The sequence below is a fragment of the Phlebotomus papatasi genome, chromosome 3, assembly GCF_024763615.1.
Source record: "Phlebotomus papatasi isolate M1 chromosome 3, Ppap_2.1, whole genome shotgun sequence".
In the NCBI taxonomy this organism is placed as follows: Eukaryota; Metazoa; Arthropoda; class Insecta; order Diptera; family Psychodidae; genus Phlebotomus; species Phlebotomus papatasi.
Window position 1 is genome coordinate 3,529,192 of NC_077224.1, and position 18,532 is coordinate 3,547,723.

The 18,532-nt window shown below is 40.2% G+C and overlaps 1 protein-coding gene across 1 annotated transcript; it reads right to left on the reverse strand.

Annotated features, from left to right (window-relative positions):
- Positions 1–5,340: 5,340 nt before the first annotated feature.
- LOC129806484 (muscle M-line assembly protein unc-89-like) lies at positions 5,341–7,107 on the reverse strand. Its single transcript, XM_055855121.1, has 2 exons — positions 6,898–7,107; positions 5,341–6,827 (listed from the first exon to the last, which is right to left on the reverse strand). Exons 1-2 carry the CDS (start codon positions 7,084–7,086, stop codon positions 5,541–5,543), a joined length of 1,476 nt encoding a protein of 491 aa, XP_055711096.1. The 5' UTR covers positions 7,087–7,107; the 3' UTR covers positions 5,341–5,540.
- Positions 7,108–18,532: the final 11,425 nt, after the last annotated feature.

Below are 18,532 nucleotides of genomic sequence, written 5' to 3' on the forward strand. Positions count from 1 at the left end.
CCAGGTGAATTCTGATCGTCCCGATCAGCGACTACCCCACGATAAGGCGAAAGGCGATCAATGTGGACTACCTTGAACCTGCCCCTCGAGTCCTGGATTCGGAACACCACGTCATTCAGCCTGTCCGCAATGGTATAGGGACCCTCCCAATTGCTTTGAAGTTTGGGGCTTTGCCCTCGCTTTCGTTTAGGGTTGTACAGCCACACTTTGTCTCCGACTTGCAGATTTCGTGGGTTCGCTCTACGGTCATACCGTGTTTTCATGGTCTCGGCGACCTTCTCTAGACGCTTTCCCGCAATTTCGTGGACTGCATTCAATCTCTCTCGAAGATCTTCCACATACGGCACTGGCTCATTTGAGTCTCGCGGACGTCCGTACTTGAGGTCCACCGGCAATCGCAATTCTCTCCCCAGAGTGAGCATGGCAGGGGTGAACCCTGTAGATTCATGCATTGCACTGCGATAAGCCAACTCAAACAATGGAAGATGCCGATCCCAATCTGTCTGGCTCCGATCAACAAACTTGGAGAGATAATCCAGAATGGTCCGGTTCGCTCTCTCCACCATACCATCCGACTGAGGATGCAAAGGGGTAGTCCGTGTGCGAGCCACTCCAAGTATAGACATCATTTCGGTAATTAACTCCGACTCAAAATTCCTCCCCTGGTCAGAATGAATCTCTCGAGGCACCCCGAATCGACTCACCACATTGCTCACCAAAGCCTCCGCCACTACTGGTGCAGATTGATCTTCCAGGGGAATTAACTCTGGCCATTTGGTAAAATAGTCCATAATGACTAAGATGTATCGGTGGCCACGGGGTGTTCTAGGGAGAGGACCTAAGATGTCCATAGCCAACCGCTCCCCAGGTATTCCGGTGACCATGGGATGTAACATGCCTCTTGTTCTACGCTGTGGGCCCTTCCTGGCTTCACACACATCACATTCCCTGCAGTACTGTGCCACTAGGGCTCGACTACCTGGAAAATAAAACCTCTCTCGGAATTTCTCCAGAGTTTTGGTCACTCCAAAGTGACCTCCAGTGGGACTGTCATGGATTTCCCTCAGCACTGTCCTCACCAGAGATGTAGGAAGTACCAGCAGCCTCCGAGACCGACCTGGGTGGTCATCCTCCCACTCATACCAAAGACAGTTATCCTCCACGACAAGTGAATCAAAAATGCCCCAAAATGACTTCAGAACCTCCGACTTGGGAGATACAGCTTCCCAGGGCGGCCTCTGTCCGTCATCTTTCCACCTAAGGACTTCGGATAGAAGGACATCTCTACTTTGCTCTCTACGGACAGTTTCCACGTCTTCCGCTTCGATGGTGAAAGCCGCCACCACAACCTCCGAGGCTTGTTTTTCATCCACCCTACGACAGTGTGCACAATCGGTTTCGTAGCAAGGTCGTCGAGACAGAAGGTCGGCATTAGCATGTATCCGTCCTGGTCGGTGTTGAATTGTATAGTTGTATTGTTCTAATCTTTCCAGCCACCGTGCCATCTGCCCCTCGGGATTCTTAAGACCCAGAATCCATCGCAAGCTAGCATGGTCACTTCTCACCACGAAATGCCGGCCGTATAGCCAATGATGAAAGTGGGTGACCGCCTTCACGATGGCCAGAAGTTCCCTACGGGTGACGCAGTAGTTTCTCTCCGGTTTGGCCAGAGATTGACTATAGTAGGCAATGACATACTCCACGCCATTCTGCACCTGCTGTAATACGGCTCCGACTCCAACCGCGCTTGCATCGCAATCAAGAATAAATTGCCCACCTGGACAAGGATATGCGAGAATTGGGCCAGTCATCAGGGCATTTTTCAAAATCTCGAACGAGTCCTGACAATCCTGCGTCCACCGGAAAACCACACGCTTCTCAGTGAGGCGATGCAGTGGCTTGGCTTTATCGGCAAAAGATGGAACAAATTTGCGATAGTACGAGCAAATTCCAAGGAATTGACGCACTTGTCTTTTAGTAGTGGGGATGGGCCAGGAGGAGATCGCAGACAGTTTATCTGGTGATGCGCGGACTCCTTCTTGAGACACTATGTGTCCAAGGAATTCCACTTCCCTCCGGAAGAAGCTACATTTCTTGGGGGAGAGTTTGAGATTCGCCATCCGCAATCTTTGGAGTACCTGCCGCAATTTTTGGATACCCTCCTTTATGTCCCGACTAAACACAACAATGTCATCCAGGTATATCAGACAGGTGTCCCCCTGCAACTCCCGGAAGACTGCCGCCATGAGTCTCTCGAAGGTGGCGGGAGCGTTCGTCAACCCAAAAGGCATCACCTGGAAGTGGTACAGGCCTCTCCCTGTGGTAAAGGCCGTCTTCTCCTTATCCTTTGCATCCATTTCCACCTGCCAGTATCCACTCTGGAGATCCATGGTTGAGAACCAAGCAGCTCCCTGGAGGGCATCGAGGGTATCATCAATGCGGGGTAATGGGAAGCTGTCTTTCTTTGTCACATTGTTAAGCTTCCGGTAGTCCACACAAAAGCGCCAGGCCCCATCCTTCTTCTTAACCAGTACCACGGGTGACGACCAGGGACTACATGAGGGCTCGATCACCTTGTTCTTTTCCATCTCAGCCACTAGTTTATCAACCTCTTGTATGCGCGCCGGGGGCAATCTTCGTGCAGGTTGTTTAATAGGGTCCGATTCCCCAGTATCAATCCGGTGTTGAGCCATCTTGGTGCGCCCAAAATCTGAGGAATCCCTCGCAAACACCTCAGCGAACTCGTGAAGTAATCCCTGAATCTGACTCCTATCTTCTGCACGCTCCACCTCAGCCCAGCTGTCTTCCAACAGGTGTTGCAGATGCTCTGGAACTGAACGTACATGTTTTGGGGATTGCTCCGGCAAATCAGACGGAACACCTTCCTCCAAGACGGCCTCTACCGCGTGCAATTGGGCGACTGCTGTCCTGGCTTTTATTTTCATAGGTTCATCAGTCAAGTTTGCTATACGAACTGGGACAATCTCATCGGTTTTTACTACCACCGCTCGAGCCACCATTACTGGTGGACCCGTTCCTTGCGGAAGCTGGTCCACCAATCCTTCTCCTGGCCCCCCGGCTGCTCTAGCTTTCACTATACTTTCACTGCGTGGTGGTATCTCGACACTCTCAACCATCCTCAGAGTACTAACAGCTTGCTGAGCCCCCTGATCCCTTAGAGGACTAAGTGTCATATGTCCTTGTCCCATGTCCAGTACAGCTCGCCCCCTGTACAGAAGATCCATTCCAATCAGACATTCGTTCATCACATCAGCGACCAGTACTCGCATTTCAGTTTTGAATTCTCCAATGCGAAACTGAACGATTCGTTCACCTATGACAGGCAAACGTTCGCCGTCAATCGCCCTCAGCTTCACGGTGGTGGCAAATAACCCCTTTTGGCCTCCAAGGCGATGGTTAAGAGATCGCCCAATTATAGTACCACTGGCACCTGTATCCACCACCGCCACACAGGGAACGCCATCCAACGAGCACTCCACTTCAACGCCCTGCACAGGATCCAAGCGGTAGAAGGGAATATCCACCATAGATGTGACAGTCGCCACTCGACTTGTCACTTGGGTATCCACTGCAACTTGAGTTATTGTGGCCAGGCGACTTTTCACCGCTGCATCATCCTGTGTTTTCGCTTCCTGCTGTTTATTGTCCTCCCCAGGCTGCTCGGAGGATTCTTCCTTTGTCTTCTTATCCTCTTTAGGATTCTTTCGCACCCAGTCCTTTTTCTTAAACCATCTTCGTTTTGCTTGTTGGTCTTTTTCAGAGTTCTCAGACTTTCCCACTTGTGCGTTAAATAACTCATCCGAGAGCTCCTCTTCCTCTGGATACTCTAAATCCAGAGCCCGTGCAGTAGGTCTGGAAGAGCGGGCGGCTCGCCGGCTAGCTTCATTCTCCATGGCAGCCACCAAGGCAGCTTCCAAAGTCTGTGGGTGGATCATACGCGTCCAGCACTGGACATCAAAATCCGCAATGCCGTCCAGGAACTGTTGGGTGGCAATTCTATCCTGTGCCATGGGCGGGCAGTCTGGGTATGCCCGTTGTGCCAGTCGTCTAACCTCACAAGCAAAAGTCGAGAGTTCTTCTCGGGGTTTCTGTCGCCTGGCTTTTAGTTCCACATTTGCCAGGGCTTGCAGGTGAGTGCGACCAAATCGAAGCCTCAAGGCAGCCACCAGGGATTCCCAATTTTGTCTTAAGTTGTACGGGAGCGCCGCGAGCTCAGTCAAGGCCGCACCGCGCAAGGAAGCCGCCAACATAATACCCCTCTGCGAGTAGCTCCAGCCAGAGGCTGATGCCACCAATTCGAAATGGATGAGATAATCATCCAGGGGTTGTGTACCATCATAATTATCGACCTTCAGCTTCGCTGACCCCTGCACGGGTATCGCTGCCCGGGTTACGGGCATCCCTGGGGCAGAGCAGTCCCCGCCAACATTGGCCTCAGGCCGCATCAGACCAATTGGGGAATGAGTGGGCATGCCCAGTCCCCACGGGCACTGACCAGCAGGCGGAATTGCCCCTCCCTGCGGGTGATCAGGGACTCCATATGTCTTATTCACAATCCGGTGAGCTTCTACGGGGGCTGCTCCTCGACTAGTCTGGAGCACTCCCTCGTACTCAGGACGAGGCTGCGGAGTGGAGGTGATGACATTACCCCCGGGGTAGTGAAAAGAATGTCCTCTAGAACCCTGTCGTTCAAGATATCCTGACAAAGGTGATGGTTCATATGGGAATGACCCGGTAGAGTAGGCCATGTTTGAATTACCCATCGGTGGGGGTATGTTAGGGATTAGATTAGCTCCTTGGTGATTCCAACCACCGCACTCCGGACCAATCCAGCCATTCCCGGCCGGCACTGTGACTATCGAGGGAGCAGGAATCGCTGGAGGCGACACCTCAGTTGTCTTTATTTTAGGAATAGCTCCCTGTGGGTGTGACATTCCCCCAACGGCTCCCTGTTCATCACGGCCCCCAAGATAGGGCGCCGGACGGGCGGACTCGCCTCCTTCCGGAGCACCCGGAGGGTCACCGAATAACTGACCCTGATGCAAACGTTCTATTTGTCTGGCTTGCTCAGCTGTAATTTCCCTGAGCTGCCTAAGTTCCCCCTCTGTAACGCTAATGATAGACGCGGAGAATTCATCCATTCTCCGGAATAGGGTATCCCTCAAATCTGCAAAGTAATCTTCAGTCGCCATCTCCGGATGCTTTTTCATCCTGCCGGCTGCGCCAATTTGTTACGGATTGTAACGAAGCACCCTGGCGGACTTACAACCTTTATTTGGACTCGATTCCGATGAGGAAATAAAAAAAACACAGAGAGAATTACCACATTAGAATAGAATTTTTAATTCCATACTCAATTCAGGATGACAATGTAAGTGGGGGATTTAGGGCGTTCTGTGCGATTCCTTCGCCTTGATCTTCGTCTCCTTTTCCTCCTCCTTTTTCTCAATTTCCCTTGTCCGTGCTGAGGGGAAGTTTCTGGGACCAGCACCGTCGGGGAATACTGCAGAGGCAGGCTATTATAAGTGGCTCCGCCAAGAGTGACCACCCTGCGGGACTCCAACACCCGCCGGATGTCCCCAGCCGAGGGGGGGTGTGACGAAGAACGGCACTCGACCACGGAGTGGGAGACGCTGGTTTGACGTCGGGTACGCCGGCGGCGATTCCGGAGTTTCCCCGCGCGAGTCAGGGTGCCTGCGTTCCGGGGAGGTGTCGACGAAAAGGGCTGATGGGACCCCGATAGTTCGTCGGCTCGCCACCCGTAGAGGAATTTCGCGAGGTGGCCCCTGAATGGGCAAGGCAAACTCCGTCCACTCAACCAGACGATAAGGTCTCTCTTGAGCTAATTTCTCACTGACGTCTCGTGCACCCACGGATACCCCAAGAATCTCTCCCTCCCCTTCCACTGATGAAACACTTTCTGTCTGGAACTCCCCAGAATTCCCGCTGTGCTTCTGCCGGTCACTCCCTGGGGAAGATGAGGCAAACTCTTCACTTTTTCCTCGGTATTCTTCGGCCTGTTCTTCCTCCGGCTTTGCCTCAGACGAGGGTAAAGATGAGGGGCTCTGCTCTACGAGTTTCGGTGAAGACTCCTTATAGCACGACGGGGTACTCAGAGGGGAGTTACTCAACTCTAACACTTCTGGACTCTTTGGGGGTTCCCTGGGAGTTTCTAACCTCACGGGAGAAGGAAAGGTTATGGACAGATCCGGGGTTGTCAAAAGCAGCTTGCGGCGCTCTTCTTTCGCTCTCTCTCTCGCTCGTGCACGCGAGGGTCTAATTACCACGTGGGGTCTCGAGAACACTCTGCGGGGACTATCCTGGTGCGAGCCTCTGAGACGTCGGGTGGAATTCCTCTCGGGGCTATCTCTCCTTCTTACCTCCTCTCTTCTCCGATGGTAGAATGGGCTAGGGGATCGGTAGTCCCTCCTGCGGCGCCTCAGGCGCTCCCTTCGTTCCTCGGACTTGCGACGGAGATGCGTTTGGAGCCGGATCGCCCTCCTTTCCTCCCGAGACAAATGTCTCATATAGACTACACTACACACGTTCCCAGAACAATAACCACAGGCAGCCTCGTGCTGTGACAGGCGGACTCGCACTGTGATGGGCAGACTCGCACTCGACTCCCTTGGGCGACCTCGCACCTTATTCCCACGACGATAGAAGGCGGTCTCGCCTGTTGCGGGTAGATTGCCGACTTTCAGGGGTATGCTTGACCTCCGCAAGCCGTTGCTTGTCTGACGAGATTCAAAAAGAATCCACCAGATATACCTCAGATTCCCACTGGTCTCGCCCGAAGTATATCCCTAAAAGGTAACCCCATTTAGATCTCATGGGCCTGCAGGATAATGCAGTTTTTTTTTCTCGGGCACTCACCCCCGTCACATGCCCGGTCAGCAGTCGTTCGTCCTGCTGCAACTCCTGGTACACTGTCATCCCTGAGAATTCTTGCCAATTAACTCCCTTTTCTTTTGAGATACAAAATTTTCCCATCACCTCTAAATGTAAACAAACACTGGCAAATTGACACCTCGCCAAATTCGCCAACCCAGCTGGACTAGACATGTACTAAAAATTTAGACCACATTATCCATCGCCACTTTCGCGACACTATGTAATTACTTAAATGATGAAATAGTGTACTTTTTAAGTAATGTCCTGTTGCTAATGTGAAAATAGAGAGAAGACTGTAACAGAAGTGGTTTTTTTACGTTTTATACGGCGAAATTAGCAAATAATTACACAGCTGTGTACATTTTGTTACAGATTTCGTGTAACATTAAACAGTTTTCAGACAAAATGTGTAGAAATTACATGAATGTGTACCAGTACACACAGTTACACGTTTAATGTAAAATTTACAGTGAAAATCATGGTAAAGCAGCCAAAAATTTTTTACTGTGTATATCAACATTTTTTAATGTTAATCTTACACATTTTTAACGGTAAAATTAACATGAGAAGTGAAACTTTAATCCCTAATACACCTAACAAGCTTAGTATTTACACCGATTTCGGATCAATACAAGAAAAATACAAGAACAGCAAATTATTGTGCATATTTTTTGGCATTGTGTATATGAACAGGTAAAAGTTAAAATTGAGCAGTAATAAAAAAATCTGAAACAGTGATAGTATCGTCCAAATTTTGGCAAAGGGAAAATAAAGGGCTTTTCATTCTGTCCGCAACAATTTTAAATGTTGAATAGACCAGTTTTTGTAAAGATTTAAGTTTTTTACTGACCATAATTAGATATTTATTGTTTTTTTGCCTTTTTTTATATTTATAAAAAATAATAATAAAATACATTGGCACTCTGAGAAAAAAAACAGGGGTGCGATTAACTTTTTTTCCTCATAATTTTAACACTTTTTAAGTGTAAAATTAACATGAAAAAGTGAAACTTTAACCCCTAATACACCTAAGAAGCTTAGTATTTACACCGATTTCGGATCAATAGTTCAGGGTACACTGAGCAAAAAAAAAAACAGGGGTGCGATTAACTTTTTTTCTCATAACTTTAACACTTTTAAGGCGTAAAAATATATCAACACTTTTAATGTTAATTTTACACCTTTTTAAGTGTAAAATTAACATGAAAAATGGTAACTTTAACCCATAATACACCTAAAAAGGGTAATATTTACACCGATTTCGGATCAATACTGTAGGGTAAAATTAACATTTCCGGAATGTTATTTTAACTTTTTCGGATTTCTCGCAGTACAGAGAAAGATTTAATTTGGGTATCTCAATATTTTCATATTAAGTAGGGGAAAGTCCTCTCCCTTCGAATGTTCATGCCTTCGAATAATGTGAATTTCTTTTATTTTCCCTAAGAGAATTACCCATAAATATCATGCAATTATCAATAATTGATGATAAGGTAACTAATATTTAATAAAAACGTGCAAGTCTCTTAAGAAAAATAAAAGAAAATTCACATTATTCGAAGGCAAGAACGTTCGAAGGGAGAGCACTTTCCCCTATATAATTATTCATTTAGCATTTCAATATTAGTTGCTTCAACTATATTTGACTTTCGGTGATTGAAGTTCGTCAGAGATTTATTGCTAATTCCTAGTTCTCTCAAGTTAATGAAATTTTCCCGCCAAATTTCCATTCGAACATTCCACGAAGTATCATTGGCCCTCAACTTTTTTCATCGCTGACTTCACATGGCACAAGATTTTTTTTTAGTCATCCTCCCGCGGGATATTCTCACTCTTATGGGCAAAAGTACTCCAACCAACAAACAACACGTTGATGGAGGGTTAAAAGGCAAAAGCGATTGCCGCACTGTTGCCTGTCGCCCTGCCAATCCGCTGAATACTGATGTCAATCAAGTGGCATACATAATTTATGGGCTCGAGGATTTTTCCTTCATTCTGTTCAATTTGAATTTATTGATTTGGGAGGAAAAAAGCCAAGTGGAGGACCTTCAAATGAGTTTTTCCCATCTCACCCAGTCCAATTTCTTCTTTTGCTAATTAAATCCATGCACCCTCCCTTTGTCTCCATAACACGAGTTTTTCTTGAAGAAAATTTTCCAGCCAATAAACATTGCAATGTTGTGGGGAAATTTTCTACGAGTTTCCATTTTCAACAATTGACTCTCTTTTGACCTCAAGATGAAGTCACCAGTGTTTCATGGGAATTTTGTGGCTGGAAAATGGTTAAAGTTCTTCCAGTTTTGGCACAAGTTTTCATCGCAAATTTCCTCAGAGACAATCTTCCAAATGGAAAATATTTTTAATTATATCTTACACTATTTAAATTGTTTTCTTGCATTTTCATTTGATTGTCACTTAACTTCTGATCTTAATAGAGATTTTACCGAGAAATTCCTAAGAAGCTGCAAATTCTGACTTTTCTTGGTTTATTTTAATTAATCGATTTCTGTCCTTCAATCTCTAAAAGGCATTTGACTCAAAATCTTGATTGAATTTAATTGTACACTCTGATGAAATGAGATTAAATAGATCTTGTACTTTCTGTAATTTGATTCATGTTTCTCCTCTAAATTGTATTTAAAACTAAGAAATGTCATCGCACGTATTGGTTTAAAGTCAATTTAATGATAGCTCCAGGGATCTAACCATGAGACATCCTATCACAACACTCACTGAGAGAAATGCGAAAAAGTTAAAATAACATTCCGGAAATGTTAATTTTACCCTGCAGTATTGATCCGAAATCGGTGTAAATATTACCCTTTTTAGGTGTATTAGGGGTTAAAATTACCCTTTTCTATATTAATTTTACCTTTAAAAAGTGTAAAATTAACATTAAATAATGTTGATATATTTTTACAGCTAAAAAGTGTTAGAGTTATGAGGAAAAAAGTTAATCGCACCCTCTTTTTTTCTCAGTGTGAGAGAAAAACAAGGGGGCCAATAACATTTTTTCCTCATAGCTTTAACACTTTTAAGATGTAAAAATATTTCAACATTTTTTAATGTTAATTTTACATCTTTCTAAAGGTAAAATTAACATGAAAAAGAGTAACTTTAACCCCTAATACACCTAAAAAGCATAATATTTACACCGATTTCGGATCAATAATGCAGGGTAAAATTAACATTTCCGGAATGTTATTTTAACTTTTTCGGATTTCTGTCAGTGAAGCATATGCTTCACCTGGGACACGAGCTTGAGGCATTGCATGAGCTCAGTGATCTTATCCGGAGTTTATGTTTTCTCCTTACCTAATCAACTATTTTATCAAAAGGAACAGCTTCGTCCTGTAAGATCAATAGAGTTACCACGTGAAAAACATGTGCTCCATCCTTGACATGTGTTTTCATAATACATAGTGAACATTATTATTAATTGATATTATCGGAAAAATTTTGCCCATAAATATCGGTTAAATATCGGTCTGAGAAAAAGTGTCTCGTCCTTAACCCTTTAAGAACGAATGGTACACCTGTGTGACAAAAAAGAACTAATTTTTTGAATTTTTTAGAGGACAAAATACCTTTTTATAGTCAAAAATTTGTTTTTCTTTTTGGGACACTGGTGTTCCACTCGTCCATAAAGGGTTAAAGGCAGTGGTGGATATAGGGGATAGCAAAGGGGCAATGCTAACGGTGCCTCTTTAATATTGCTGGTTTAAAAAAAATTTAATTTACTATTCCATTCCTATTAAACGATAAACAAGAACACAGCGAACGGGGAACAGAGAGGAGCTGTTGCCCTCTTCGCAATATTCAAAAAATAAAAATAAATCAAAAAAGTATAAAACCAAAAGAAATTTAGGAACATTAAGATTTAGCTCACCTTAATGATATTTTTACCCAAGGTGTCTTTAAATATCTTAAAATGTTTTTTTTTCTTGGATCTCATGAGCCTTCTAAAACGCCGAAATCATTTAATTTGAATTAAAAGTCGATAAAAATTAACAATCGTTGAAAGATATTAAAAAAATTATTGCTGTTTTATTCCTGTTTCATCTGATGATCTCTGGATGTCCCGAGTACCTGTCGAGTACCTGTCGAGTCTCCTGGTTAGGGAGGGTCCGGCCAGGGTTTGGGGACTTATAGTGCCTAAGGTTCGAGGTGACTGTCTCTATCGATCGCTCTTAGTAAAGGGCGTCACTTTAATTAATGCAGTTCCGGGTGGTGACTGTATTTCAGCGGCTGCAATCCGCGAGTTCTATCAGCAGGCTGGATCCTAGAATGTGTCTGATTATGTTTCTTTTCTTCTTCAATCATTGTTTCTTTTTATTTCATTTGATTATCACATTTGTAAGAGGGATGATCCTATTTTTGTGATTGGATTCATAATAATAATAATAAAAGTTGTGCATAATCTTATTTATAAAATCTTCAAAATAGGCTTTTAAGAAAAATTTGAGGAAATTTTTTATCAATCTTTCTCAAAGAAGGGTAGTCGTTTTGGAGGAACTTTTAGGGTGTTGCAGATTCGAATTTGAAATGAGTACTAAATGTGAGGGGTCAGCCAAGTTTAGTGTTGCCATAGCTGAAATGAAATGTCATTTTGTGAAATAGATTCCGAGGACGTACACGAGATTTAGAATCTGTGAAAATCTATTGAAAACTTGTAATAGGAAACAAGGAAAATAGAGATTATGAAAACTTAAAGATTTTTCTATTTATAGAGAAATTTACATTTAAAGGAAAGCGAGAATTTATGGAGATTTAAAGGACTGTGACAGTAGGGTGGAGTTACCACTTCTTGCCAGTGCCTCATTTTTCCCCACTTATATTGAAACCGCTATTTTTCGCGATTTACGAAATAAATGAACTGCAAATTATTTGTATTTTTACCCTTTTTACCACTGCTACGTATAGAGTCGAAAAATAATTATTATTCTTTTTGGATTTAAAATTTTGAGCATTTTTTAGAGCAATATTTTAAGCAAGTGCATAGAATCCAATATTTCTTACCAAATATACTAAGTATCATCAAATTTTCATCAAAGTAAAATGTACTTTTTGGATAAATAGTTTTTGTTAATTTATATTTAGTTAATTAACATTGCATTTTATATTATTTTTATTTCAAAATGAGGTATGGCGAAAAGTGGTAATATTTTGGAAATGATTTTACCACCTGACGCCATCTCTTTTCAATAAGCGATGCTAACTTCACTTCGTAGATTCTCAGATGTAAATCTGTAGTGTTTACTTTCTGCAATAGTCGAATAATTTGATTTCTCTAATAAAAGCGAAGGAAAATTGTTTAAAGTGAGTAATAATAGGGTGACCATTAGTATTCTTTTTATAATATTGTATAAAATAATCGAGTTTGGAGCTTTTCAAGTGGGTGGCGAGAAGTGGTTATTTTTGCATTGATAATAAAACTCAGTTTTTTTTAAAGTAATCCAGCGTTAAATTGTAGGACTACTGTTTTCAAAAATCTAGAGCCAATACATCTATGTAGTTTTGTGTCAAATTAGAGTTATCTTGTAATAAGGATTCAAAAGTTATAATAAAATTAATTCCTCTTTTTCCTAAACATGGCGATAAGTGGTTACTCCACCCTAGTTTTTCAGCAAAGTGATATTAATTGTGCAAAATCGTATGAAGCATTACACGTCAAAATTACAGTCTTGGACATGTTCTTAATTTTTGATTCCTGAAACCAGGAAAAAAGGATTAGACTAACAATTTTTTCAGGAAAGATGAGATTTAAGACTTGCTATTAAAATATATAGCCATGGATGAAATTCATAAAAAAATACGGGAGAAATACGGAGTGTTTGAACACTGAGAAAAAAGAGGGTGCGATTAACTTTTTTTCCTCATAATTTTAAAACTTTTTAGGTGTAAAAATATTATATATCAACATTTTTTAATGTTAATTTTACACCTTTTGAAGATGAAATCAACATGAAAAAGGGTAACTTTAACCCCTAATACACCAAAAAAGGGTAATATTTACACCGATTTCGGATCAATACTGCAGGGTAAAATTAACATTTCCGGAATGTTATTTTAACTTTTTCGGATTTCTCTCAGTAAAGGTAGCGTATGTGCGAGCCATGAAAGCCTTCCCCTATAATTAAAAGGTTTCCCAGTAAAGCTATGCAAGCCATTGTAAGGAGGCATCGACCTCGAGGCAGACCTAGGACAAGGAATCAAATTCAGGATCTTGCCTTGGAACGCCTTGGAATTGAACCCTGATGATAATGATGTCCTCCCTAATTTTTATTGAATTGTTATTCTTGTTTTTTTTTAAAGAAAAATGAATTTTTATTTTGATAATAATTTGTTCTGTTCCATACTTTACTGTGCCTAATTATATCAAAATTTCAAGAACTTAATATAGTTAGAGTAAAAATTTGAAGTAAAGCAGGTGAAAAAGTCTTGAAGACACCCGATTTTTTCAGGTTTAAGGTGCGTTTTGTATATAATTTAAATAAATGTTGTGAAAGTAAAACTGATGAGTTCTCTTTGGAATTTTTAATAAGTGTTAACACAAATTTATACACAACCAATAACTCTTTTTTTTTTAAATGTGAAGATAGAATGATGCGGAACAGATAGGAACCAGGCGTGCATCTTGCGTAAATTTACTGAAATATTGAGTAATGTTAAATGTCCAAAAGGCGGCATCAAGAAGATTTTAATGTATTTTTTTGTAATTGATTTATGTTCTTCTTATTTTTTCAGTAAGTCTTGGAAGGGATATTGAAAGACTATTAATTAGCACCCTATAGAAGACAATAATATCGAGGCAGAGTTGTCTTCGAACTTTTGCTTTCATAAATATTGTATTCTTAGCTTAATAATTACTCAATGCATAAGATTGTATAGAATAATAACAGAATATGGATAAGGATTAATGAGATTAAATAGGATTTATCATTTAAGAGGAAGTGGAGCATTTTTAAAGTTAGGTTTTTTAGCGATTTTTAAATAAAATTAGGCCTTATCGTGATATAATTTTGCTGCACGAACAAATTGAGGAGCTAAATTAGATCATTTACACTTAAATATAGGTGAAAAATCCTAATTTTAAAGGTGGTTCACTTTCAAATGTGCCCAATTTCCCCTATTATCACATAGTGCTACTTGAGGATTTGATTGATTACAGAGTTTCATATTTCCTTCAAAATCAATTACAACATTTATTTCAAGACTTGCGGAAATATTCTGATATAGGTGTATTGCTTATTATAAAGAAATGTATCAATGAATAATTCCAAGTAAATTTGAATAATAGCTGAAACCGAATCCTCGCCTCAATTGATTTCCACTGAAGTTCAAGAAAAATGTGATGAGTGCGGCAAAAAAGAAACGCCCTTGTTAGCCACACACGAGGTAAAACTCCTGCAACCGTGTTATTTTGTTTTATTCTTTTCTCTTAAAAGCATTCGTCATAATCGCATTCATGATGGGTTTATACATAAATTAATTAGAAATAAAAATGGAGTGATAGTGCGAGATATGTGAAGAAATGCAAAGTAGATAGACACAGTACATATCGCAATCTTTCAACACCTACCATATGCATCTGCCCCATTCCACAATTTCCCGAAGAAGAACACCCAAGTTTATTCGCGAATGGTGGAGATGATGATGGCAGAAAAAAAACAACAAGATCACGAAGAAGTCATTCAATAAAAAAATGCGCAAAGACAAAACAACGCAGTGAGACGAGCATGGAATTGCGATGGGTAGAGAAAAAAAAAGTGGAGTAATTAATGAGAATTTCTGTTATACGATCGTTTAACTGTCGATCGCATAATTGAACAAAATACTGAGAAATTTAATTGTCAACTCCACGCGTGCGAAATTCTACACCCGCCAAGCTCCCGATTTCACGTGCACTAAAAAAAAAAATATACTTTAAGGGGCTCCCAACTCACATCCAATTTCACTAATTACCATCTTGCATTCACTTCCACGCCGCGACTGCATTTCGACTTCACACACATACTAATTGACAAGGGGTTAAGAAAATTATCAAATTCCACAAAATGGGTTTGGATCTTCAAGGAAGTGCGAATTCTACTTCAAATGAGATATTCTGTAACGGATGTCAATATTCCATTAGAATTACGCATGATGCCATTAGCATGTCCCTCGATTTCTGACTAGAATTTCTACAAATGTTTCATTTGTCGAAATTTGGCGTCGACCTCGAGGCAGACCTAATACAAGGTGGCTGAATCAAATTCAGGATCTTGCCTTGGAACGTTTTGGGGTCGAACCCTGGGATCGAACCCTGAGATCGAACATCTTCTTGAAGTGGCGGAGGATCGACAAGCGTATGGGCTGCTAATTTGGATGTCATGGCCCCGTAACTCCAATAAGGATAAGCAGTTGAAAATGATGGTGATGATAATGATTTCATTGAAAAATCGATCAATTTGTCGTTATGGCTCTGACACACTTCTTAGAACGGTTACATTTCATGAAAACAAAATTCACGTTCGTTTCTCTCTCGAAAGATTCGCATAGGGTTGATTGTGGAAAGGGAGACACTTAAGAAAAAGTTCAATTTCAAATGCATTTTTAAGCCGAATAAATATATATTTTTCTCATTTTCTTTGCATCATGAGATTGCTTGTGAAATATTCTAACAGATTTTTAACAGTTTTTAATAGATATTTCAACCAATTAATTGGAATATTCCGTAAAATTAAAAAACAACAAATTTTGAAAAGATGGACAGAATTTTGGAAAGCGGGACAAAAATTTTTGGAAAGTTGGACATAGTGATATTAATGACAAAATATTATACGAAATATGTAGAAAATCAAATGTTGAGGGTTTTCTATGTATACTTGCGCATTGGATGGTTATGCTAATCTCTCCTTCATGTCCGGGTAACAGTTGAGGAACGCTAATTACCAAGAACTTCCTGGACGTCCAACCAAAAAGGGGTTCTGTAAATTTCACAGACGCCTCGCGCTGTCCAGCAGTTATAGTTTTAAAGCGGATGCAATTTTTAGCACATTCCAATTCCCCATCCGACCAAATCCTTTCCACTTGCTTTGGGACTTCTTTAAAGGCTCCTATTTGTTTTTCTCCAGGTGTTTTTGCTATATCTACTATCCATTCTGTCAGAAAAAATGGTCTTCGGAATTTGGAAATCTTTGTAGCCTTTTCCAGGAGATTTTGTCCTTATCAGCTGCTAACTGCTGTTGCAACTATTTCTCCGGGTACTTAAGGATCTTTGTAGACCTTGTTAACATGATTCCACTACACAAAACCACCAAATTCATTAACATAATCAACTTGTCCAAGATTTCACAAAAGTTGTTTTGAATGCAACACGAAATTAAATAACTTTTCTATCCTTATTAAATGTAATATTTCACAAATATTTTTTATTCACCTTTTAAATGGATGTATGTCCTTCGATTTTCACTACGGACTTTATAATATTTCACAATTTATGCCGAAAAATCATACAAAACACTTTGATATTTTCCTAGCAACTTCCATAATGAAACAGAGAAAATGACAACTACCGTGTCAAAGTTATGAATATCACGCATGCAATACATTTTTAAACTCTTCTTGCAAGTCACTCTCTGATTGTTTAATAACGACTTTTGCATTTTTAACTTCTCAAATAATTACAAAAGTAGGTATAATAATCTTTTTATCGAAAATTCAAATGTTTAATTAATTTATTATCAAGTTTTTAAGGGAGTGTCTCACATTCCACACTGCTTTGTCCAATATTCCAAACTGTCTAGCTTTAGACAAATTACCCTAAGTCTATCATACTCTTTCAGACTCAAAATTGGATTGAACTAAATTTAATTTGGTGTGATATTCAAAAGAAGAAGAAGAAGAGTGTGAAAGAGTAGGATAGTAATATAGTCATTCGAGAAGAGATGGAACACCATTTTTATATTCAATATTGCGGATACGTTTTGAATGTGAGACAAAGACGAATCACACTGATTTATCATTTGAAGACTCTAAATTTAAGATATCAATATTAGAAAAGTCTAGATGAAAATAGTCACTTCGAAAATAAGGATTTAAAAAAAGTTGCATTTTGAGGCACTCAAAAAAAAGTGCGGGTGAGATGGAACACCCCTAATTATAGCAAAATATTTATAGGTTATTTTATTAATTTAGAATAGGAGGGAAGTGATTTTAGACATGAACACTATTTCATTGAATTTATTGGAGTTTATTTTATTTTTTCAGTATAAATGATTTGTTTTGTGGAATATGTGGCTCATATACTTCGATGGCAATTTCACTGAAGTGAGTGTATCAAGTCAGTATTACCAGAAATTTAGGGAAAATAATTTCTAAGATTTACCAAAATTCACACCGGAAGTGTTGCCAAAACTATTAAGTTCCATCTCTCCTCAACCCCCAAATACACGTATTCTTATGGCGAAATAAAAATTTTTGGCCATTTTTCAGACATCCAAAAAATTCAATTTCAATTTTCTCGTACAATTTTAAAGGTAGAAAGCTGTAACTTGGAGGTTTTCATTAGAATGTTGAAGGGCACAAGTAGACCAAATGAGGTGGAGATCGTGGATGGGGTGTAGGCAGGAGGCGAAGTGGTCCATCTCTCCGACTGTTCCAACTCTCCTCGAATGACTATATACAAAACTTTTAAGAAAGAAAAGGGTGAGAATTTCTATTTTATGAAATTTTCCTGATAGGTGTGCCGGATCGAAGTCATTAGGAACAAAATTTGATTCTTTCTCGATTTGTTGATAACGTATCGAGTATCGAGAAATTCTATCAGAATATCTCAAGAAATTCCGTTAAAAATCTTTCGAAATTCCGTTAGATTGTCAATCTTTTAAGTTAAAATTCCTTTAAGTATTTCCATTAGAACATCGCTCTATATTCTATCAGACAGCCGATCGACATTCCCAAAGAATGTCGATAAGTTTGTCGGCAACCAAAACATGTGATTATTTTTTCTACGCAATGTTTGATGTTAACTGACATTTCATTAGAACGTATCTTGATATTCTTATTAGATATTCTGTTAGAAAAAGAATCCATTAAAAGCACTATCGATATTCCATTACAATACCGCCTAATATTCCGTAATGATATTGATCAATATTCTACTAGTCGTTATTCTAATGTCGATCGGCTTTCTAACAGAATATATTTTAAGAGTGATCGATATTCCATTAGAATTCGGGAAAGTATTCTTTTAATAAATATAAATAAAAAAAATTATTTCCTTTTTCATCTGCGGCTGCCGCCGACTTCACAACCGACCTCATTTGGCAAAGTAGAAAGTCGTTCGAAATTTCTTTAGAATACATTATTAGAAGAGCGATTGATATTCCATTACAATCTCACTCAATGTTGATCAATATTCTATTAAAATTTTACTCAGTATTCTATTGGAAAATCGATCGACATTTCATCAGAATTCACCAGAAACAATATCGATATTTCACTACAATGTCGCTAAATATTGTACCATCATGTATATCAATATTCTAATACAATTCCATTTGAAAATTATTCAACATTCCATCAGAATCCGTTAGAAAGGCGATCGATATTCCAGTTTAATATCGTTCAATAT

Coding starts and splice junctions, on each gene's coding strand:
- LOC129806484 (XM_055855121.1), bottom strand. CDS start 7,086: ATGTCTAGTCCAGCTGGGTTGGCGAATTTGGCGAGGTGTCAATTTGCC. Junction 6,828..6,897: donor TGACCGGGCATGTGACGGGG/GTGAGTGCCCGA, acceptor GTTACCTTTTAG/GGATATACTTCGGGCGAGAC.